The 19,703-nt window shown below is 37.9% G+C and overlaps 1 protein-coding gene across 1 annotated transcript; it reads left to right on the top strand.

Moving 5' to 3' along the window:
- Nucleotides 1-1,433: 1,433 nt before the first annotated feature.
- Nucleotides 1,434-13,171, top strand: LOC115736215 (phenylalanine--tRNA ligase, chloroplastic/mitochondrial). The gene is made up of 10 exons (XM_030667787.2): nucleotides 1,434-1,847; nucleotides 5,601-5,791; nucleotides 9,264-9,470; nucleotides 9,582-9,699; nucleotides 10,136-10,212; nucleotides 11,179-11,358; nucleotides 11,480-11,524; nucleotides 11,743-11,847; nucleotides 12,662-12,775; nucleotides 12,893-13,171. The coding sequence occupies exons 1-10, from the start codon at nucleotides 1,613-1,615 to the stop codon at nucleotides 12,941-12,943; spliced, it is 1,323 nt and encodes a 440-aa protein (XP_030523647.1). The 5' UTR covers nucleotides 1,434-1,612; the 3' UTR covers nucleotides 12,944-13,171.
- Nucleotides 13,172-19,703: the final 6,532 nt, after the last annotated feature.

Genomic DNA, 19,703 nt, shown 5'->3' with positions numbered 1-19,703 from the left:
AATTAAAGCTTACGGGGTTGAAGTGGAATTGCTATATGTGGTGAGGCTTTCTATTAATTATTTCAGTTTAGTTAATAGTAATTTTACTTTAAAATTAATATTAGCTTGTTGTTTTGTTTGGTTTCAGGTGGTTAGATTTCGGGTCTCATGCGATTGGAAGGGAGGCTTGTGATAAGCTGTTTGCATATGGATGTTTTGGATGCTTTGGCAATTTCCTCCGAAGTGGATGTTTTGGATGCTTTGGCAATTTTTCCTTGACTTGTTTGACAACCTTTGGGTCGAAAGAAAACCTTATGTTTCCTCTATAAAAGATCGAACCGCATTCTTTCGTGCGTTTAAAGAATGTTTCCTTTGGGCATTACGTAATGCATCCAAATGGGGTATTTTAGTTTTGTCTTGCAAGTTTGAATGTTGATCATGTTTCTAGTAGGAGATTGGAAATTATGTCTCAGAGCATACTATGTTTAGGCTCTTTTCCTATAATAGTAATAGTTTGTCTTCTCAACATTTTCGGGTATTTTATCGAAGTGAGCCGTGTTCATTGCTCACAAAGGACTCTTGTTGAGAATATACTTGTAAAACTTTTGTGGGAAGACTTTCTGCTTGTTTTCGGTTCAAATGTTCGGACTTTATTTTATTTTGGTGCAAAAGGAATCGTATTGACAGGTTCTAGGGTACCCTAAAATCGGATTCGAAACCCGTGATGAGGTAGGTTCCGGATTCCGGGGTATAGAGGGTAGGTTCTAGGTTCCGAAAAATGAGGAACTTGTACTAGCGGTAGGCTCTAGGTTCCAGGTGAAACTTACTCGAATCTAGAACCTGCGCACCCCAACTTGCTACAACTATCAACATTCATTGTATTGAGAGGAGCAAAAATAATAATAATAATAAGTTCTATGCACTACTTCTCCGTATTAATTTTCTTTTAGAATGTAAATAAGATTGCGTTAGTTTTAAGAGACACTTGTCAAGTATATTTAATCGAGAATAATTCAATTTTCAACGGATGGACTACACATAATATACGGAAAAATCAATGCATGGAAAGATGTAAATTTTTCCAAATTGATTGTTTAACAAGTCTTGTGGCCACACTCGTCAGGAAAATTAATTTGAATACAAAGATATCTCGAATTTCAAGAATTGCGGAAAAAAATTAATACAATAGTACATATTGATATTGTAATATTTTGAATATTGAATATCCGGATATACTTTTACTTTTCCCTTAATTTAATTTTGCAACATACGCATTTTGACTTTTCTTAAATCGAAACATTTGAAACTGTGGCAATATATGAATCTAATTCACATACAATTTTTTCATAGTTTGTTTTTAAATATATCATTATTTTTAATTTTAGGGGTCTTTTTTGGGTCGGAAATATTAAGGGAAATTCAACCGGCCTTGGTTTTTCTTACAATCACCCTTTCTTTTGAGCTGACTTTGTTTCCTTCTCGGCTTTGGCGAGTTCCATTCGACCCTGCGTCTGCATTGCTGTCCAGAAAGATCCCCACAAGAGCATTAGCCACTAAAATCTACTGAGATTTGACCCTCATCTCGTAGAGTCAGAGACCCACCGCAATTCTGCGTTAGAGAGCGAGAGAGAAGATGGCCGTGGCCGTAGCGTTTGGCCAGTCCACTGCCTTCTCTAAAGCCTTGCTCTTTCTTCACAGAAATGGCAGAAGGAGCTTCACCTCGTTCTCGCTGCCTTACTCGTCATCCCCAGCTGCCGCTTCTTCTTCTTCCTCGGCATTCTCCTCTGCTGACAAGCTTCGCCGCCAAAAATGGAGGGTTCCCGTCGCTTCAGTGCTTGAGCGAGGTGGTGTCAAGATCGCTAGAGACGGTAACGGCTGCAATATTCGCTTAGCGGGGCATTCTTGTTTCGTGGATTTGTTTGGTTTACTCTTGTTTCTATCGTGTGATCGTGGTTGGTTTGATAAATACAATCAGAGTTGGCGTTCGCACATGTAAATCCTGGGAATTGATTCTTGATTCCATATATTTGAGTAATTCTGTCATGACCAATGGTGTTTGGCAATAGAATAAGTTAGCCTTTTGGGTATGATATATGTAGTTTGATACCAGGCAAATAAGAGGCACTTACACTCTGATGTGTTATCTTAAATGAGTTATTTAAAGGAAATGTGAAAACAAGGTTCTCTGTATGGAGCTAAACCTGTTTGACAAAATGCTGAGTAGAGTTGGGAGATGACGTCTAACTGGATCTTTGTCGTTAGTGATCTCCTTAAGAGTTAAACGTTTGACGAATTTCAATAGTACAAGACAAATATGTGATTATTGGAAAAGAATTGGCTTGTGTCCAGATGCTACGTGTGCGAAACACAGAATCGTCGTCAATGCTTTTAGCTGTCTCATTATGAGCAGGGTGCTTAAGGATTCAAAATATTATCCCACTGTAACTGAAGCGGTTGGTTCATTATAAGGAAATGATTTTTCTAATGTCGTCAAAGAAATTAATAAGTTAAGACAGGAACTTAGAGCAAAGGATTATTGAAACCATTTTGGTGGAGCTTTGCTTGCACTCTGTCAACCCATTCTATCATTGCTCACTATACTTATGATGATGAATTAGTCAGGGAAATAGACATTCTTTTCTGTGTGAAGTCGTCTAGTGTGGCTTATCCACTTCACAGAAGTCGTAGCTCATTTGGCCTGTGTTGAATTTCCCAAGGAAGGCAAAGTGCTGTGAGCTTATCTGCATCGGTGTGATGATAGGTTTGGATCAGTTATTGTGATTAGCATGATAGACTAGGTTATTGTCGAGATATATGGAAAGCGTGATTGTGCGGTACGTGCTAGGGTGATGTTTTTTGATGGGTGCTCATCTTGCAAAGGCACCAGTCATCACTTATTCGGGCATTCTCTCTTGGATTGCATGATAAGGGACCCAATCATTTGAAGTTGGTTAATAGTGCTTCCTTGATAGATCATGTTGAACAGAAAAGAAATATTTTGGCTCTTTGGACTGTGCATGTACTGGTCCAAAAGAGGTGGAATCACTAGTTGTTGACCTACTTTGCTATTGGAGTGATGTCATGCTTTTTTTGGCCAAACTTCACTCCTGCTGAAGGTATGGATTGTGCTGGACTCTGTACTTTTTGGGGATGATATATGCATTGGAATGGGACCATCGACAACGTCCTTGTGCATCAATGTTTGCTTGAAGACTTTCAGGTGCTATGCAGTTGGGTCTATCCAACTGAACCATGGATGGAGTTTGAATTTTTGCTTCTTTAGAAAGTAAGTCGGCCTAATATTTTAAAATTGAGGAGCCAAGATATGTAAGATACATCAAGCTCAGTTTACCCCGACGTTATGAAGTTGCGGTTTGTTGCATCTTAAGTTCCTTGTGGGTCTATGGTGTTGATGCGGTTAAATCGTAATGCAGGATTTAACATTGGGTCAATGTCATTCCCATTCTTCAGATGTACTCCGGAAGCGTAAGTGAATTAGCTTCTGTGCATATGTCTTGCCTAGTGATAAGATGGGAGACGTATTGCAACCTGCATGCTCTTCTACTAGAAACCAAACGGCAGAATGATGATAAGACATGTTGCCGCGACACCTTGTGGAACTCCTCAATTGCCTTTAGGTGCTCCGAGTGTGGGACAAGAAGTTTTCCATGGACAAGCTCTTTGTTGCATGTTTCCTTCTCAAATTGGAATTAGTTATCAGCTGCAACTATTCGATTGTTTCAGTTGTTCAAATGAAGTTGAAATCAACATTATTAGCTGTCGAGTAGAGTGTCATGAACAACCTTAATTTTCTGCCACTGTGAAACAGCTACTTCAGGTGCATAGATGGCGTCAAGAGGGGAAATTGTGAAGTTTTGTTCACTGCCTTATCTCTTAAGACTATTAAGCCACCTAAAGAGTTAAATGCTCAATGTAGAATAACTCTTTCACTTATAGTGGTACTTGGAGAGCACATGTTGTTTGAGAACATTGAGCTATACACAGGTCGCTCTATTGCCAAGCCAAGGTATGAATCTTAGAAAGAAATTTGAAAGGTCTTGGTTGAAGCATGAAGTATTCTAAAGGAGCCAAGAAGGTGTGCATTTGGAGAAAATAGTACAACTACTGAGATGTATCACAAGGAAGATTTCGTCGTGGGGTAGTGTCACGATCCATGATGTTACAGGTGATGGCATGATTTTAGTGAATACTAGCAATAGGTGTTAATTATGCTGGTTTCTATTTGTTTTGAAGTATCAGCTAGTTAGGATATTTCATATTGATTATGTATTTTCTACTAAGCCATTGTCATGTGAATAGCATGTGAGTAAGGCCGAATTGTAAGGCCATATAAGCTCACTTTCACTTTGATTATAATTCAACACTGATGAATGGAATTATATCTTCTCTCACCTATCGACCCACTCCACTCTCTCTTTGCCTCTCTCCTCATCACTCTGAATTCTTCTTCTCTTACCCAATTCTCTTCTCATGTGAATTCTCTTGGTGCATTACAAATTGCCTTGTCTTTGCTGTTTCGCAGTTACTGAGTGGTTTTATTGGTTAGCAGGTGTGTGATTGGAATTGTATAGTTTGTGCTGGGGTGTTGCTTTTCCTACGTACAGTTGCACAATTAGATTAATCCCCGGAAAGACGAACTTTTGTACTGGCTTCAGTTGAAAACTCGTTTTGTTTTAGCAAGTTTTGGACAAAAGGGTAAAGTTTGCACTTGGTTTGCTTTTATAGATTGCAAAAAGTGAGGTCTTCTTAGTCTTGTTCTCCCGTTAGACCTCTAACCCTAACTGGTAGAATGTTGGGAGTGCTGGGATCTGTGTTTCTCTTCATTTTCTTATTCTGAGCATCTGCAATGCTCATGCATATGTGTGGAACTGGCAAATTGATTTATGCTTTGAGTTTAGTTATGTCTTGGTAGTTATGATGAACTGACAAAGTGCATGGATGCCTGATTCTGTGAGTTCCTTGTTTTGTGCATCCAACGTCACTTTCATCATCATATAAGTGATCTATGATGTGTATTCATGAGCTATTAAGTCTATGACTATTCTTTGTACTCATGACCTTGTAATTAAAGTGCAATGACTGCAGGTGCCTTTTGTTTTCCTACAGCACTATTTATATATATTTATATTTATATTTATATTTATATTTATATTTTTATATATTTATTTCTTTTTCCTCAATTGGTCTTGCTTTTATTTTATTTATTTTTGGGTTCATTGACCGCCGATCCCATCTAGTTTGGGATAAAGGTGATGTTGATGTTGATGTTGATGTTGATGTAATTGGTCGGTAGTTCACACATGCCTAAATTGGTGTTTAAATTATGTTTTGTGAAGTATGTTGAACAGATTGAAATTTTTCAATGAAAGTGCTGTAACCTGTAGCTATTTTTGAATTATGTTTAGAAGATTATGAGGTCACCGTCATAAGTAATCTTGCATGGTGCGTGAGCTAATCCCTGCCCTTATACTGCCTGATGAGGAAGTACATGGTTTCAGGATAGGCAGCTTGTCTGCAATAGTTTTATAGATCATGGATGCAAATTCTGTAATGCTGTTAGATTTCTACTTGTTGACCAGTTGGTGATTTTTGGGTTGTAGATGTCGTGCGAGATGAGCCTTCGAACAATATCCCAGACACCATATTTACAAAACTTGGACAGCAGCTTCACAGAAGGGATCAACATCCAATAGGAATTTTGAAGAATGCGATATTTGATTACTTTGATTCTAGTTATGAGAACAAGTTTGACAAGTTTGATGATCTCTGTCCAATCGTCACCGTAAAACAGGTCAGGCTGTTTAGTCCATCATGAAAGCTATGATATGTATGGTCTTCTTTGGCAAGTCTCTCATTATATCATTGTTATTCTTTGTCTGTCTTTCCGCCTGTCTTGTACTAGTTCTTTTGAATTTGATCCTTTTCTATTTGTCTTTTTTACTTTTATTTTGATAAGAGGAAGTGCAATGGCGGAACCTGTGTGTGGTGCTTTTCTCACTAAAGCTCTAATGAATTTCAATATGATTTTGGCACACTTGCATTCCACTCCTGCTAAGACACAAGAATCAAAAGAGTATTAGCCGGATTTGTGGCGAGAGAAAAGCACCTCAGTTCATATTTGGGATGGCTTGGAAGTGATACTATCATTTCTACCATCAGGAAGATGATGCAGTTTCAATTTAAGCAATCATGCTGTTAGATCACGCCAAACATTGAAGTGTAATTGTCGTAGGCTTTTGTGTCCAGGTCTTGTGCCAAATGGAAAGAAAACTTGAGTGATATTCTTCCTAAAGGTGTGTCATCTGTGAGTGAGCAATTGTTGAAAATGTTTGCTGAGTTGTGACGACATTTTGATTCCTCTCTTTAGTGCAAGAACTCGAGCTGTTTATGCTCAGGATATTCTGATCAGTTCTTTTTCAGCTGGCCATCTTGACGTTCTTTCACTAATCGCTACTTCCCATCTTCCTACAAAAGTTGAATTCAGAAGAATGTTGAATGAATGGAAGCTAAAAATTATTATCTTAACTTCAGATTTTTCGATCTGGTTCTTCAAGTCTAGCTTTTATGTGTACTTCCTGTGGCATATTTTCATGAATTCGAAAAAAAATCCTGATGCTATTGAGTCTCTTTTGGGTATTTAGGTGTTTGCAGTGAAACATTCCAACACCTTAACTTTCAAAGGAACTGTCAATGTACATTCCTATGTGTAGCAAAGCAACTGTGAATTTACGCTCCTGAGGGGATTTGATGGTTTCTCTGCTGCTTCTCTTTCTTTGGTTTTCTTGGTTCTTGAGAATAATTTTGCAACTCCGCAAGACGATTTCTATTATAATTTTATCCCACCAGTAAAATATGGCCACATGAGTTGATCCTACCTCTATCAACAGAAGGGGTTAGGTGTAAGTCTATTCATGTACTTTGTATATTTAATCTACTGCTTAGTTATTGAGAGACGGTTCTGTATAGAAGTAGGCCTCTAAGATTGGCAACTCTTACATATACCAGGCAGTGCGACAACCAGGAAAATGTTGTGATGGGGTTCACTAGTGTTTACATCGAAAGAGAATAAAATATGTAGGTTCCCTTTATGCATTTCTCATACCAATTATAGGTCCTCCCTTCAATTTTTCTATCATATTAGTTTATTTCCATACTACGACAGCCTAACAGATACACAGAAAGTAATGACTGTTATTTCTGGGTAGATTTTAAATGTGCTATTTGTGGTATCCAGCATAAAAAAGTCATGCAGGCTTAAAGCCCACTAAAGAATTATATAGGACTTATTATCCTGACTGAGGAAACAACATTTAGGATGATGTTAGGCTCTTCTTAGACCGTGACCGCTTTTGCCATTCTATGAATGGATAGTCTTATATTGTTGACACTGCCCATGCACAAGGCTAGGTCTCTTGAGTTTCTTCGTCAGAAAGGGCCTGATGTTCTACATATCAGATGTGATCATCATAATTTTCACCAAATTAATGTTTTGATACGTGTTTTAAAAACTGTGCTGGTGGCCATACCGGATGGCTGACCGGTACGTGGTCCGAACAACCGGGAGGAACCAGTAAAACTGACCGGTTCAAATAAAGTGGAAATATACGTAATAAAATAAATTAGTATGACAACTTTTTTGCTCATCCCAGCGACTCAAGCAGCGTAATTATTTTGCTAGGATGCAGGATCGAGACTCGTGGATTATTTGCCTGACAAATCATTTTCTCTGAAGTAATTATAGATTGAGCACTATTTGCCAAAAATAGTCTTGTGATGATTCGTGCATTCTTCACCACTCTTGTTCGGGGCTTTGAATATGGCGCTGCTATGCTTCCTTTTTTCAAAGAATCAGTCAAATGAGCCGGTTTGAATAGAAACACGGCTTGGCCGGTTCTAGACTAGTTTTGACCAGAGCCAGCATAGGACCATAAATTGGACTGGACGCCAGGCCGATACCTGGTCAAACCAGTTGAACTTGCTGGTCCTGACACTGGTTGGACGAGCTTTCATTCATTGTGAGCTTATTTATTAATATAGTTTCAACATGAAGTGAACCTGAATACTCTGTGCATCACATAATGACCTCTCTTATGGGATAAGGAAATAAGCCATATTCATGGTTGATGCTCAATCACTTGATTGATTAGTATTTCTTTATTTTGTCTATTCAAGTTAACTGATTGACCAGAATGGTGATTTCTTTTGGTTGTTGATCTTCAATTTCTTGTTGAGGAGCTGAATTATTTGGAAAGATTTGTTAATCTTTTTTATGAATGACCTGAACGATATGCTTGTTGATTATTTCAGACAAACAAGAGGGTGCAGCTTAAGCACCGTCATTATTTTGTTGGCAGATTCTTTGCTGGGTGATAGCAATTGATAATGTGGCTAGATATGAAACTAAGGGTGTGTTTGTTTGAGTGAAAGTGTATTCCGGGAATTGGTTTTCCGGACTTTCACTCGTTTGGTTCGCCGGAAGTGACTTAGTCAGTGGAAAACACTTTCCGGTCAACGAAAAATTCATGCATAAAATTAGCAAAATGAATTTCTAAATATATTTTTTTCTCACATTGAACGGTTTACTCTTGTTGGTTGTACTGTGGGATCATTGAGCAACATAAAAGCCAGATAATAATGGGCTTTTCCTATATAATCTTAACTGAAAATATATTTAAAAATTTGAAATTTCTTTTTTTGGCCTTAGATAAAGTCATGAGATTGAAATTATTTTCCAAATGCAAACCATTTTCCTGGAAACTTATTAACCAAAAAATGTTTTCAATAACATATTAACAAACAAAGGAAAACAAACCGTTTTCCTGGAAAATTGTTTCCAGGAAATCGTTTTCCTTTTTCATGGAGTTTTCCCTCAAATAACCGCACCCTAAGAAGAAAAATAGAGGATAGAATCAGTGATGAGTTACATTATTGAGTGATCACAATATCATCCTCAATTATGGGTGTGGTTGTACTAGCAACCCTGAAGTATGGAATGTTGCAGTCAACTACATTAAACTATCAAACCTTGAGATGCTTCTGGTAAGTTTTCAAGATTTTGGGTCAAAGTTTAACAAACAAACATGTGAAATGCTTCCTATTATGGTTAAATCTGCCAAGATATGCTGATGACATTTGTTTATATGAGAATTTGGTGGTTGCGATATTTGGTAGTTTATTGAACAATCCTTCACTTTTTTTAGATTTAGGACTGAAAATGAAATTGTTCTGACGGAGCTAGCTTCGATGAAAACCCTATCGTGCAGAATTTTGATGATGTCCTGGTTCCTGCTGATCATGTAAGCCGGAGCTACAATGACACATATTATATCGACCCTCGAACAGTTTTGAGGTGCCATACAAGTGCTCATCAAGCAGAGATTTTAAGCAAGGGTCATAAACAATTCCTTGTTACTGGAGATGTTTACCGGAGAGATTCTATTGATTCAACGCATTACCCGGTTTTTCATCAGGTTTTCTCAGTTTCATGAAGTGCCACCTGCTCTTACATCAGATGAATATCGTAGAATCACATAGCGCTATGCTCTCAAGTGTTAGTTTTAAATTTCCAACAAATTATACAGATGGAAGGTGTTCGTGTTTTTTCTCCGAATGATTGGGAGTCATCTGGCAAGGATGGCGCTGCTTATGCAGCAGAGGATTTAAAGAAATGTTTGGAGGGTTTGGCACGCCACTTATTTGGTAAATTCACATGTGAAACTTGAAAACCTGTTATATCAAGTGTTGTGCTTCCATTAAACCAGAAATGGGTAGTGTAGAGTTGTTATCGTGGGAGAGATGATGTTTCATATGCAATAGAAACTGCCAGAAATGGAAGATTATGCCTGACTAGGAACTTGTTATGCTACAGAGGAAAACGGATATTTTTTTGTAATTTTTATGGAGTTTGGAATGATTTCAATAATATGTTCAGGTTGCAGATTGATGCCATAAATTCGTGTAATTTTGAGAATATAATAGTGTGCTGTAGTAATTGGCTCTATGGTCCTTTCACTAAAGATAAGTTGAAATGATTCTGTCAACGAAGCTATTAAAAGTTGTTGTTTCTGATGACCACACTAGTCTGCAATCTTTAGAATTATGTTCTCACACCATTCAAGTACATTGGAACTCTTAGGTGCTGTGGAAATGCGCTGGACTGATACATATTTCCCATTTACTGATCCATCATTTGAGCTTGAGATATATTTTCAGGTATGGTTCTTGCGTTCTCATGAGCTTGACTATGGGAAAATAACTGTTCATTCTTAAAGGCAAACAACTTCTCTCTAATTCAATGACCATAACACTTGAAAACAATATAGAGAGCAAATATAAGAACAAAGAAGACAACTTCAAAGATCCTTTTTGCCCTTTTTGGTGGAAGTCTGCTGTAGTTTCTGTCAACTACTTTTCTCCCACATCGTGTCGTCTTCCAGCGTTTTCCCTATATATTTATATATTTTTATTTTTATATAATTATTTCTTTTCCCTCAATCGGTCTTGCTTTTATTTTATTTATTTTTGGGTTTATCGGCTGCCGACCCCAACTAGTTTGGGATAAAGGTGATGTTGATGTTGATATCTGTAAGTGGAGAAGCATAAATTATCTGTTTTTCCACAATAGTTTTCGAACATAATTGCCCTTATATACTGTAAATATATAGCAGAACCGAGGTCTGAGATATGTTAGCTGGTGCTGTATAATATGTGCAGCTATGTTAATTTTCCGCCTCATAAGTGGCAAGTAGAGGCATTTATTTCTAAAACATGTTCAAAATATGCAGTTGAAGTTTACATCCAAAACGTGTGCTTGCAGTGTCTACCTTATTCTCCAAGGAAAGTGAGAGCTAAAACAAATGTTGTTTGCTCTTTATGTTGTGGATTTCAGAGATGATTTAAACAACTGACAACCTCCTGGAAGAAGCTTGTTACTTTGACATAATTACTCTTTTTCCTCTAGTTGATTTTGCATTGTCATTTCCAGCAGGATATGCATAGTGACTATCTATGATAGTGTTACTGCTTTTCTGTAGGGTTTGGGTTGACTGAACTAGGATTAAAGACTGTTAAGATTTTTATTATTATGTTGCTAATTTACTGATTGGACTGCTTGGAGACAGTTGACAGATTTTAATAACAGGGATATGCATCTCATCAGCTTATCGTTTGTTGTATCAGGAAAAGTGGCTCGAAGTTTTGGGCTGTGGTGTTACGGAACAAGAAATTTTGAAGAGAAGTGGTAACTCGAATAATGTTGCTTGGGCATTTGGACTTGGATTAGAGCGACTTGCTATGGTTTTATTTGACATACCAGACATTCGGCTTTTCTGGTCAACTGATGAGCGATTTACCTCTCAGGTAATTTCTGGTTTGGGATTTTGCATGTCATATATTACTTCGACTATTATACAGTGCAAGTTTTGTGTGAGATCCTTGTATACCTGATTATACGAGTATTGTATTGTGCTTTCATGTTCAGTTCTCTAAAGGCCAGCTTGGTGTCAAATTCAAGCCATTTTCAAAGGTAGCATTAGCTTTGGTTTGTTTGTATTCCTTTAATTTTGAATTTCCATAAGAGAATTTGATGCATGAGTGGTCATTAAGAAAATTTTCACTGCCAGTATCTAAGAAATACAGGGTTTTGCACAATTAAGTTAGAAGAGATATAGCTTACTTTAGTTTGTAACCTCGTATGGAGATCCTTCTACAATTTCATCTATGGAAATAATTTTCTTGCGGCAGTTTCCTCCTTGTTACAAGGACATGAGCTTCTGGATCAGTGAGTCTTTTACTGAAAACAACCTGTGTGAAGTGATCAGAGGCATTGCCGGCGATCTTGTTGAGGAGGTTTGCATTCTAGCATTGTACTTTTCTACATATCTTCTTTAAGGGTTGCTTCTTTTAGATATCATTGCAAGTCTCTAAAAAAATTCTGATACTCTGCTTAGATGGATCTTCGCGATAAACGGATTTTGGAGCTTGAACTTAGACTGTTGAAGCTTCTTGTCGCATTTTATTTCGCTGCTGCTAGGACGAGTACTTTTAGTAATCTGGAATCTGTAAAAAGCCGCTATTATAGGGCTAGACTGAATAAAGAGTGATGATATTCTGAGAAGTATATGATGAAGGTGCAGTTAGTTTGCCAGGGTCAATTTGTCGCTAGTTTCTGCGAAGAGAAAGACTTACTTTGTGGCTATCATTGTTGTCTTCGTTTAATTTTCAGATTCAACGCATTGATCACCAAATGAAAATGGACTCACCATTCAGAGAGCAGCATTTAACCCACAATGATTTCTTTGTCCAATTGTCTCGTGCTTTCTGGCCAAGCCTTCTTGACTTGTTGCTTGGTAGCTGTAACATACAAGCATACAAATACTGATTCTCATCTGAGTATGAAAATGTGCATAAAGGAATTACGGTCGAGATGAAAATATGTTGTTGGCTTATACATCAACAAAATGGGAAGTATAAACCACTATAGCGGGCAAAAGTCTGCTAACTGAGACGACAAAATCTCTGCTAAGGAGGTTTCGTCTTCTTGGCCTTCTATGTGTCTATAACAATGTCAACTAAGATGGGAAAGGCTTGCCTATTGTTTCTGCTGGTTTTTTCCCTCTGCCATTGAAGCATACTTTGTCCTGATTTAAATGGTTTTTCTCAGGTATGCCTGATCGATAATTTTACGAACAAGAAAGGGATGACCAGCCATTGCTACAGGATTGCTTACCGTTCCATGGAGCGTTCACTGACAGATGATGAAATCAATGAGTTGCAGGTAAGAGAACTATGTGTTTATAGATCCTGATCGGCCCTTTTAATTTTCCCTTTGTTGTTAAACGTCTCAATCATGAAACGAGTTGCTAACATAGCAGATCAATATCATGATTTGCAGTGGAAGGTGAGAGAACAAGTGGAGAGCAAGTTAAATGTGGTCCTAAGATGAGGATTCCTTGTGCTAATTTGCATAAGGCCTTCCATTGGCAACCCTGTAGATCCATGTCATTTTTTTTCCTAATGACTGATTGTGGCGGAAGTCACCACTAGTGAATTTTGTCGAAGGAAAGAAACACAGCATCTTGGTTTACCTTTTTATAATGCAATGTGTACCCCGATAGTTTAAATGATTTCCGTTCTACAAATGAAAATGTGAATGTATGAGAATTATGCAACTGGGGTTTAGCGACTTTAATGTCGGCAGGTTGAATGGACATTGTTATCTAAATAAGATGCATGACATATCCATGGAACAGGCTATCCGTAGGAATAACGAGGGATATTTACTCTCCGGATGTGATATAACGGTGCACCCACAGATTTTGCCTGTCGTTGGGTTGATTTATCATCTAAGGAGAAAATTCCAAATAAGCACAAGGAATGGAGGATTTAGAATATTTTCAAGAGCACGGGCCAGGATAGAAAAATAGTTCCCCTTTGAATATCCAGCAGGAGAATAGTTATCGATAGTTACCTGAGTATTGAAACAACCTTCTAAGGACTCGACTCAAATGTTCCTAAAGAATGGAGAACGTGGGCATGATCCCTTTGAGCAAAAGGAAGAAATCGCCATAGGTAATTCGAAAACTGTCTGCAGTTACATGAGGTGCCATATTGAATAATTGCCTGAAGACCTAGTCAAATGAGCTTGTGGGAGATAATGGACGTGACAGCTATTAACACACTTAAAAGCTACAACCGTCGAAGGGCAGTTATCTACTCGATCATTATAAATACCACCAAGCATCCACCAAGAAAGGCTTTCTAAACAAATCAACAAATTTATCATATCATTATTTTTTGGATTGTATTTTACTTTCCTTAATTGTAGCTTTTAGATTCTTGTTATCTTTATCCTAGATACTTTGCCATCAAGTGAAACTCCGGTATGGTATCGATACGTGCTCAATCTTTGTCGTCAAGTCAAACTCCGACAAAGCTTGTGCACTTCGGTTTGTTCTTTTGATGGGAACTTGCTTTTTAAGCCATTCCATCAAGTCAAACTTCGGGCTGATCTATGTTTGCGTAATTTCTTTCGAGTTTTTGCATATAGATTTCTTAGAATTGTACTTTCCGAGCCTTCACATTGAGTCAAACTCCGGTTGGGTTCACGTTTGTATAAAATTTGTTAAAAACTTTGCATAATCTACGTGTTGATTTTCTAACTATCTAGATCATTCCTATCCAGAATCTCCACAAAGACCCTTTACCACATTTAAAAGCCACGGAACGAATTCTTGCGAAAGATATTTCGTCACGAAGAAATCCTGGTGAGGCATCTGCAAAAATTATTTTCAATCTGCTTACACAGTCCAATCCTCCCCGAAAGACGTAGTAACAACTCGAAAGGATCACACAGCCTGGGGAAGAAAGGGAGATTGGTTGGAAGGTGGTGGTGAACAAAGCTACAAATATAGAATGGCCCGGACAAGTAGGCTACTAAATTGCAGCACCCGGAGCACTACTAAGATCTAGATCAAGACTTAGCCCCCAAGCCAAGGGTCACTTCTCACTTGTATATAGGGGCATCTTTTGACTACGAAAGAGAACGAATTTGAGATTCTTTTATTTTCAGCAATGATCCGAAAATCACAATAAAACTCATTTGTTGTGTGTTTAATCCTCATATTCAATATTCATTGTCAAATTTCTCAAAATCTTGCCCTCAAGATTGAGGGTTAAACCCAGTCCTTCCTCCTCCTCCTTCCCGACTAAGCTTTAGCCTCGGTTTCCAACAAGTCGGCCGAACCAGGCGGTGGTCAACCAACTAGTTGGTAAGCCTCGAGTAATTAGGGCGGTAAAGTGACCTGTTGGAGGCGATAAGGGATCTCCGAGCGTGGATATCAACCGATAGCCAATTCTGGCCGGTTGATGCTGACGTGGCACTATTGATGATGACGTTGACTTTTCAAAGCCCACGATTCCCATTTGAAGAGTTCAATAGTTTAATGGCCCAAATGAAAGGAGTTCATGTCTTACGCAACCAAGTTGTTGGTTCGATCGGGAAAGCCCGGTCTACCTCCTAATTAGCCATCCAAGCCCTCCATTTGTGGGACTTGTTATGTTGTCTTAGCTTTCCTTGTTCTTCCGAATGGAAGTGTAGAATGAATGAATTTTAAATTTCGCCCAAAACAAAAAGCGAAAACAGCACGTGTTGCCCCCAGGGTTTATCCCCCGACCGCCGGCCGTGCGGGGGTTCCCCGGGTCACAAAAAAAAAAAAAAAAGCGAAAACTATTTTTGGCTGGAGCTGGCAGTTGGTTCACCAATAACAAAACTAAACTAACCATCACTAACTTGATTGTACCTGCAAATTACCATTGAGAATTACTCAACAATCAACATTAGCCGATATTAGATGGGACATGAAGCCCCACGACCTAATTTGTTAATTAAGTCGAAGAACATTTAGTGAACATTCCTGCATTTTTTTTTTTTTTTTTGGTTTTCAATTCATTTGAACTTTGGGAGAGAAAATAGAATTACCAGGTATTAAACCATCTTTTCCTTGGAAAACCAGAATTTACTCTTCAAATCAATAATCAATATTAGCCTTTCTCAATTCAAGTCTAAAAACTTTAAATTAATGCAAAAAAATTAATATAAATGATCCTACATTTGTATTTGCCTAATTCGTTTTACCATTAGAACACCAGGCTTATTACTGTCCCCTTAGACACGCGACCCAATCAAATATTCGACCAAAGGAAACTTAAGCACTTTAGGACTTCAAGAGAGTTTCAAAACTCAAGACTTTCAGACAAAGGGGGAATTACCATGGTGCTAAAGCAGTGAATTAAAGAATCACCATCCCTGCATCCATTCCGTAATTCCATACGTCCATTTTATCCATAACGAAGCAACCTCTCCCCTCCCCTTGGACGACTTAAGTTCTTCTACCATACTGATGTTTAGCCTGGATTTCCGACGAGGCCTCGGTTTCCAAAGTATTGGTGTGTGGGACTTACGGTGTGCGCCTATGCTGGCAATCACCCGCCCATTAGTAGTTATCTGCTATTTCAAACGTGAAGAATCACGTTCCTTCACAGACTTAAAAAGAAACGACTCTTCTCTCGTTCCTTCTCGATCCGTTATTGTTCAAGAAAACACCAAAAGGCTACGTGCGCTCTCTCTCCCAAAATTCACTGCAACATCAAGGAACTTCCAAGATCGCAAGGGGGCAGTTAATCCGTGACAATCAAGGTACGTCCTCATGATATATCCTCCTCGATCGGTGATTCAAATGTTATATTGGGCATGTTTCCACAATTAGATCTTAGATCGAAATAAGGTTTTGTACCCTTCACAAAGAGTTAGTGAACCAGGCACAGGTGAACTAGGCGGCAGCCAACCGTATGTTCAGTTAACTATTTTTATTCTCTTAATTCTTTGAATTTTCCATTAAATGGTTTTTTAGGAGCGAATGAGGAAGAAGTTCCCCATGATGAAGAAGAAGGTGACGGGGGAAGATGAAGAAGAAGAAGAAGAATAAGTTGGTGGGGGAAGGTCGAAATTTGACTTGAAGGTGGCCAAGAGTTTGAAGGCAAACGTAAGTTTTTCATATTTACTGATTTGGGGTTGATGATACTATAATATTGCTAGGGTTATTCTTATGTTGAATTTTGGTAAAGTTATTGATTCTTGTCAGATCTTTCTCCAAAAAAAAAAAAAAAATTGGCAGGGAACATATATTAATATAATCAAACAACTATTGCAAAACATATATTAGTATAATATAATCAATGAAGTGTTTCAAATACATATAACAGATTTCTTCCCCATATATTAATAAAAATCCACTAATATAATCCACCAAGTGTTTCAAATACATATCCAATACATTACATGCTGATGATTTCCTTCACCTCCTTCTTCATTGGCTTCTTCATTATACCCAGCAAAATTGAGAGAAACATTTGAGTTCGTCAGCGGGACTCATCCTAAAATCGAAATTAAAAAGTATTTGTAGGATTTGACAAATTTTAAAACTAGTAGGATAACCAGCAGAATTAGTAACGCAAGCAAAATGAGAACAATAGTAAATTGAGGAACATCTATTTCGAGCGCAAATGTTAAGTGTTGTCAGCCATTCGCACCCAAGAGGAAGACTGCCGGCACTAGAGGTGGCCGGTTCGTTGGAACCACCGGTTCCTAGGCCCAATGGTTATTTTTCCTCGGGCCTCCTCCCTTTTTTTTTTTTTTAAACTGGGTTGGAACCGGCCCTTGAGAGCCTGTTCCGGTTCCGAGTTGGAACCGTGGGCCTGATCAACGGGCCGGTTCCGAGCCGGTCAACGGGCCGGTTCCGGGCCCACGGTTCATTTTGGCCATCTCTAGCCGGCACCTGCGTGGAATTCCAAAAATGAACAAATGGAAATGAGAATGAATATTGTTGCTTGGTTGGACTTGGACATAGCTGTCGGAACATAAAACCCCCACTCAAAAATTCCTTTTTCTTCCTTAATGAAAAAAACGTCTCCCTACCCGACCCGACCCGAAACTCGACCCGGCCCAATATCCGAATTACATATGTTCAGGGTTACCTTTAAAAAAAAAATTCCCAATTTTGAAAAAAACCAATTGGATAAAGGGGCAAATGAGTCTTTTTAACATAAGATTTCTTTTGTTTTTATGGATTTTTTTTTTTTTCAATTCTCCTATATGAAGTCACAGTTTGAGAAGTATAGAGCCATTGTGCATTAATTTGTTCATTAATTACTCCATTTCCATGAAAGGCCCCCTCCATTAATTACTTGAGATTCTTTGATTTCCAAAACTTCATCAATTAGTATTGTTTTCACGTGCCAGCTTTTTATGCGCTTTTCAATCTGAAAAAAAATAATAATCTTTGTTTCTCTTGCAATATATTATAAAATTGCTTGTCCAGCAATTATTCGCATCTTTTGCCATAACATCTTTGTAGGTTTTCAATCTACTCTAATCCAGAATTGGTTGTCAACCAAATCATCATCGAATTTTATCACACCTCAAACAATGGCCAATTTTTCTCTTCTACTTGTGGCAAATTTTGTGAGAAGAACACCAGGAGTGTCAAAAGTTGTGCACGACGCTCACTTTAGTGCCAAAAGTTTCCTTCTGATAACTTAAATGCCAATTTTTTTTAAAACAATTACTTAAGTGCCAACTTCAATCCGCTTGGCTGGAAATCTGATGTGGCATTTTTTTTATTAATTTTTGAAACCGACGTGGCTCATCGGAAGCGTTGTCAATAATAAAAAAAAAGATAAAAGTTGAAAAAACATAATGAGCTGTTAAGAAAGATATAATTATAGAACTTTTGTATTCTAAAAAAACATTAGTTTTTAGCAATTTTTTAAATCTAATTGAAATTCATTTTAGTTTTTTTAAGTTGAGAAGTCGACGTGGACTTGATTTTTTTTTTTTAAATAATCTCACTTTATATATAAAAAAATTATTTTTTCTCTAATTTGATACTTAAGTGATCCGACAAAAACTTTTGACACTAAAGTGGGCGTTGTACATCACTTTTGGCACTTTTGATGTCCTTCTCTTGGCAATTTTTTTTTTTTTGGGAAAAGTGTTAATAAAGATATAATTTTTTTTTTATGAATTATGACGGTAGGGTACAGATAGGATGACGGTGTGGGCTTGGGGATGTTTGTGTACTTATTCCTACACCCACGACACGTTCCTACAGCACACTATTATATTGAACAGATATGAATCTATATGGTTTGAAAAAAAAATTCACAAAATTTAAACAAAAAAAAAAGTATCGCTAGGGTCACTTTTCCATTTTATTTTTCAAGAGCGCATAAAAGCGAAAGATGCGCATAAAAATAAACTTTGGTCAACACATTTCACGTAGATATGAAATTATTTACATGACGTTAGATTTGATCATTGATAAAATAAAACAGCTGATAAGTTTAAGAATAGCCCAAAACGGAAATCTTTCGAAATTTTAATACTTTTCAGTGGCTCAACTCTCAATGTTAAGCAGCATCATACCCCAACCATATGATCTGTGAACTAGTTGGCCTATTGCAATTTATCGGAACGTTGCAAAGAGAGTATATAGCATTAGCTTCAAATAAGACTATGGATTTCACCCTTTCCTGTTCAATAGCTCTTTTTCATCAAACAAGAAGGCGTGTGTTGAGACGAATAAATTTTGACGTCCCATTTAGTAATTATTAGCATAGAAAATTGGGGACCAATCTCGGTCCTAACAAAAATAAATTAAATTAACTCGCAAATAGTTCTAGGAGCATACATCATTCAGATTAATGGCATTTTAATCGGACCGGCGGTGGTGAATGGACCTGAAGCAGCTCTGCGGTCTAGGCCAGTGAAGGGAGCAAATTTGGTCTAGCCCATTGCATATCACTCTGGCCGAATATTGAAAAGCAAATGGGGGAGTTCTGAACTTAATGAGTTGGGTTTGAGTCCATGTAATTACAGGTAGAACTAATAAATGGCTTTGAGCTTAATAGAACCCATCATTTCGATAAGCCTACGAGGATTAGAGAGTTAAGATCATTAAAGTCAAGATTAGGAAGCAAGAAAAACTAATTACCATTATGGGAGGATGGGCCGGGGCCCAGTTGGCCCGATAGTCAGGCCCGGTAGCCCGCATCCACAGAAGTCAAAGTTTTTTAGTAAGCCCCAAGATGGGCCCGGCCCAATTTGGCCCCCAAAAAGCGCGACTCGTAAATTTACAGCATTTGCT

Source organism: Rhodamnia argentea, chromosome 4, assembly GCF_020921035.1.
Source record: "Rhodamnia argentea isolate NSW1041297 chromosome 4, ASM2092103v1, whole genome shotgun sequence".
NCBI lineage: Eukaryota > Viridiplantae > Streptophyta > Magnoliopsida > Myrtales > Myrtaceae > Rhodamnia > Rhodamnia argentea.
Note: the sequence above shows the minus strand (reverse complement) of the source record. Positions and strands in the feature narration are given on the sequence as shown.